We start from the raw sequence: 3815 nt of genomic DNA, 5'->3' as shown, positions 1-3815 counted from the left end.
TCATTCTCTGTCGTCCCCTTCTTCTATTGCCCTCAATCTTTCCCAGCATTAGGCGCTTCTCCAGTGAGTCCTTCCTTCTCATTAGGTGGCCAAAGTATTTGAGTTTCAACTTCAGGATCTGGCCTTCTAAAGAGCAGTCGGGGTTGATCTCTTCTAGGACTGACCGGTTTGAACGCCTTGCAGTCCAAGGGACTCGCAGGAGTCTTCTCCAGCACCATAGTTCAAAGGCCTCAATTCTTTGGCGCTCAGCCTTTCTTATGGTCCAACTTTCACAGCCATACATTGCAACTGGGAAAACCATGGCCTTGACTATACGCACTTTTGTTGGCAGGGTGATGTCTCTCTTTAGTATGCTGTCTAGATTTGCCATAGCTTTCCTCCCCAGGAGCAAGCGTCTTTTAATTTCTTGGCTGCAGTCCCCCTCTGAGGTGATCTTAGAGCCCAAAAAAATAAAATCTGTCACTACCTCCATTTCTTCCCCATCTATTTGGATTACTCGACTCCATTGTGGCTAAGCATCTAGAACCCAGCACGAGTAAGCTTTCTGTATTGATGACGGAAACACAAAAACACCATTCACACAATGCCAATCATTTATTTATTTCTTTTTTTTCCTGCCAAGATAAACTGCACCAATCAACAGAAGGAGGTTTAGCTGCTCTCGCGTAAGGTGAGCTTGTCAAAGAGGTATTCGCCCATGCCATTCTGAGGCAGCCCCAGGCGCCTCAGGTTTGTGCAGTGATCTCCCAGAAGCTTGATGGCCTTCACTTGCTCTTCCAGGTATTCGTTCTCCAGAAAGTCACAGAGCTGAGGGGACAAAAAAAAAAAAAAGAGAGAAAATTTGCTATATTAAAGAGAACATCTACCACATGGGTCTTCAAACTTGGCCCTTTTTATGACTTGTGGATTTCAACTCCCAGAATTCCTCAGCCAGGCATGCCTGGCTGAGGAATTCTGGGAGTTGAAGTCCCCAAGTCATAAAAAGGGCTAAGTTTGAAGACCCCCTGGTCTACCACAAACCTCCAAAGTTAGCTTCCATTTACTTCTCTCTAGAAAAAGTTCTGAGGGTTGGACTAGAAGACCTCCAAGGTCTGTTATTCTATTGAACAAGCCACATGACTGCCTTTGTAAAAAGGACAGCATCTACAAGGAGTATAGAAACAGTCCAACTATTTGGGCCCAAAAAGTTATGAAGGTGCTCAGGAACAGTAGCATTATTCTAGGTGCCTACAAAACCCAATGTTTCTTTTTTTTAAAGAAACAGAAGTCTCCCAAGAACTCTCCCTCTTTAAGAAGAGACTGGACAGCCATTTGTCTGAAATGGTGTAGGGTTTCCTGCCCGAGCAGGGGGTTGGACTAGATGACCTCCAAGGTCCCTTCCAACTTTACTACTATAAGGCTACCTCTGGCCTTGCCCTCCTATCTTTGCTATTGCAGCAGTTTACTTACATGAGGGTCTGCTTTCTCTGTTGCCAGCTTGTGCAGATCCAGCAAGGCCTGGTTGACTTCCTTCTCCAGGTGCAGAGCATGCTCCAAGGCATCTAGACTGTTGCCCCATTCGTCCTTCTCTGGCTTCTGTGTAGTAAAATACCAGATTTCATGGTTAGGTACATCCATGGCTACTTTGCTGTCAGATCTCATTCTATTACTACCCTTGTCCCCTTTCATGAAAGCTCCGAGGTTCCAGATCTCACCTTGATATCCTGCAACACAATACGTCCTCCTCGCTTGTTTTGATACTTCAGAAACTTATCAGCATGTTCTTTTTCTTCCTGGGATTGTTCCTTCAGGAACTTGGCCACGTGGCACAAAGCTACATCATCACGGTCAAAGTGATGGGCCTAGAAAGGTGGAGGCAACCAGAAAGAACAAATTAGATTTTTAGAAGCATCTAAAAGTGCTAAAGGATCTAAATATAAAATCTAAAATAGGCTCTAAGCATTAAGCTTTTATCAATTGCTTATGGGTATGTGCATGTACATACACAACTGAAATAAACTTCAATAGCCCAATAGCTTCCCAAGGCAAGTTGTAAATTGCTATTATACTGCTAAGTAGAATGGTAGACTTACTACTGCATAAAAGAGACCCAAGAGTTTGTCATACTTTCAAAGAGTCTCTTGCTTTTTAAAATTACTGCATCGTTACTCACAGCATGTTAATTCCATTGCAATAACCTCAACACCATAATTTAATAGTTGACCTAATTACTGTTAACTGTAAAGCTAGAAGTTGCTTCCAGAGTTTTATGTTCATTGAAGGTATTATTTCTCTATAAAGAGCTTATGAAACATTCAATAAAATACTTTCTCAAATGTTAAAGTCTTGGTTACTATGACTCAAAGGTCCAAGACCTCAATAAATATTCAAGTTGGCTATTTCCTCACCATTAAGATTTAACAGAGGTACATTACCCACAACTAATAAAGCCCTTTACAGTTTAAAACTACAGTGCTGAAGTCTAAGTTTGCCCAACTCAATAAAATAAGATGCAAACATTTTCTAGTTAAAGTAAATTCAAAGCAACTTACCATGGACAAGTAGACATAGCTAGCATGGAGTTCTATGTTCACCAAATGGTTTACGGCAGCCTCACATTCAGCATGGTAGTTCTGACGGATCTGAGAAGCCATCATGAGAAGAGACAAAGGCAGGTCCAGAAGTTCTACTGGTCAATGGGTGTGAAAGAGAGCATCAACTTGATCTTATATACAATATGTAGAGGTGGGTAACCAATTAACAATAGCATTGGCCAATAGCAAGCATCTTCAGGACCAACTGACCAATCAGATTTATGGATGGGCTGAGTGTGACCAATTGAAACTAGCCAAGGTCCTGGGTCCAGGTGATTCTAATGCAGCTCCTGGAACTGGTGAAGGTCTCCTATTAGGAGTGATACCCAATAGAAAACCATTTGTTCCTCAACTCATAATTGAGGGAGAGAGGATGACTCAGCAAAATAGGGCTGTTGCTGGGGAGTTAATCAAGTTTGCCACTTGTCTAAGAATTTTTAAATAATTTACTTACTCCTACAGCTGCTTCCTTTTCATCATCGCTCCACAAATTCAGGCACGGAATGAAGAAAAACACATGCTTGTGGGAGCCATCTTCTTTGTTTCCAGCTGAGCATGGATAAAGTTTTATTCTGTGTTTGGATAACAGGCTACACCATAAACCCTGATTTACAGCCAACAGTGGCTAAGCCAGAGTTCTAGCACGTCACAGGAAAAAAAAAGCATTATGATCAAATCATGATTCATAAAGTAGCTGTGCTCATATGTGTAGAGCTGAAGGAAAAATTAGCCTGCTGTGATGACCTAATTTACACAGCAAGCTAAGACATAATGTGATATTTTTCTTCTCAGGCTTAGCCTTGGGGGTCGTGTGCTGGATGAGCACAGCTTTAGCGAATCGGAAAAGGACTGAGTTGAACTTGGAGTAACAGACTAAATATACAGTGCCAAAGAACCTAAAAAATCATGTACTGTAGATGTGGTCTTCAAGATGGTTAGGCTTATTGCTTGTATGTTAGACCTTATTCACTTATGAATGTCAGTCTGGTTCTATTGCAGTTTCCCCCTATTGCCATCCTCCAGAGAAACTGACTATATAGTAGGGGTTCTTCAAACTTGGCCCTTTTATGACTGGCGGACTTCAACTCCCAGAACTCCTCAGCCAGCGTGCCTGGCTGAGGAATTCTGGGAGTTGAAGTCCACAAGTCATAAAAGGTGCCAAGTTTGAAGACACCCCCCCCCCGCTATATAGTATTAGTAGGGACTTCTGGAGATTGTATTCCCATTATCTGGAGGTTCCTA

At 42.2% G+C, this 3815-nt stretch overlaps 1 protein-coding gene across 1 annotated transcript; it reads right to left on the bottom strand.

Annotated features, from left to right (window-relative positions):
- Positions 1-622: 622 nt before the first annotated feature.
- Positions 623-2663, bottom strand: LOC120319249 (ferritin heavy chain A-like). The gene is made up of 4 exons (XM_039367900.1): positions 2532-2663; positions 1695-1841; positions 1450-1575; positions 623-807 (listed from the first exon to the last, which is right to left on the bottom strand). The coding sequence occupies exons 1-4, from the start codon at positions 2634-2636 to the stop codon at positions 652-654; spliced, it is 534 nt and encodes a 177-aa protein (XP_039223834.1). The 5' UTR covers positions 2637-2663; the 3' UTR covers positions 623-651.
- Positions 2664-3815: the final 1152 nt, after the last annotated feature.

Source organism: Crotalus tigris, unplaced genomic scaffold (assembly GCF_016545835.1).
Source record: "Crotalus tigris isolate CLP2741 ecotype Arizona unplaced genomic scaffold, ASM1654583v1 scf7180000020598.85287, whole genome shotgun sequence".
Classification (NCBI taxonomy): domain Eukaryota; kingdom Metazoa; phylum Chordata; class Lepidosauria; order Squamata; family Viperidae; genus Crotalus; species Crotalus tigris.
This window is presented reverse-complemented; position numbering and strand designations above follow the sequence as displayed.

Bases quoted from the DNA above. Each gene is read 5' to 3' on its own strand.
- LOC120319249 (XM_039367900.1), bottom strand. From the start codon at position 2,636: ATGATGGCTTCTCAGATCCGTCAGAACTACCATGCTGAATGTGAGGCT. The intron at 1,842-2,531 runs GTAAGTTGCTTT...CCACCTTTCTAG, and splicing joins GCTATGTCTACTTGTCCATG to GCCCATCACTTTGACCGTGA. The intron at 808-1,449 runs GTAAGTAAACTG...TTGTCCCCTCAG, and splicing joins CAGAGAAAGCAGACCCTCAT to CTCTGTGACTTTCTGGAGAA.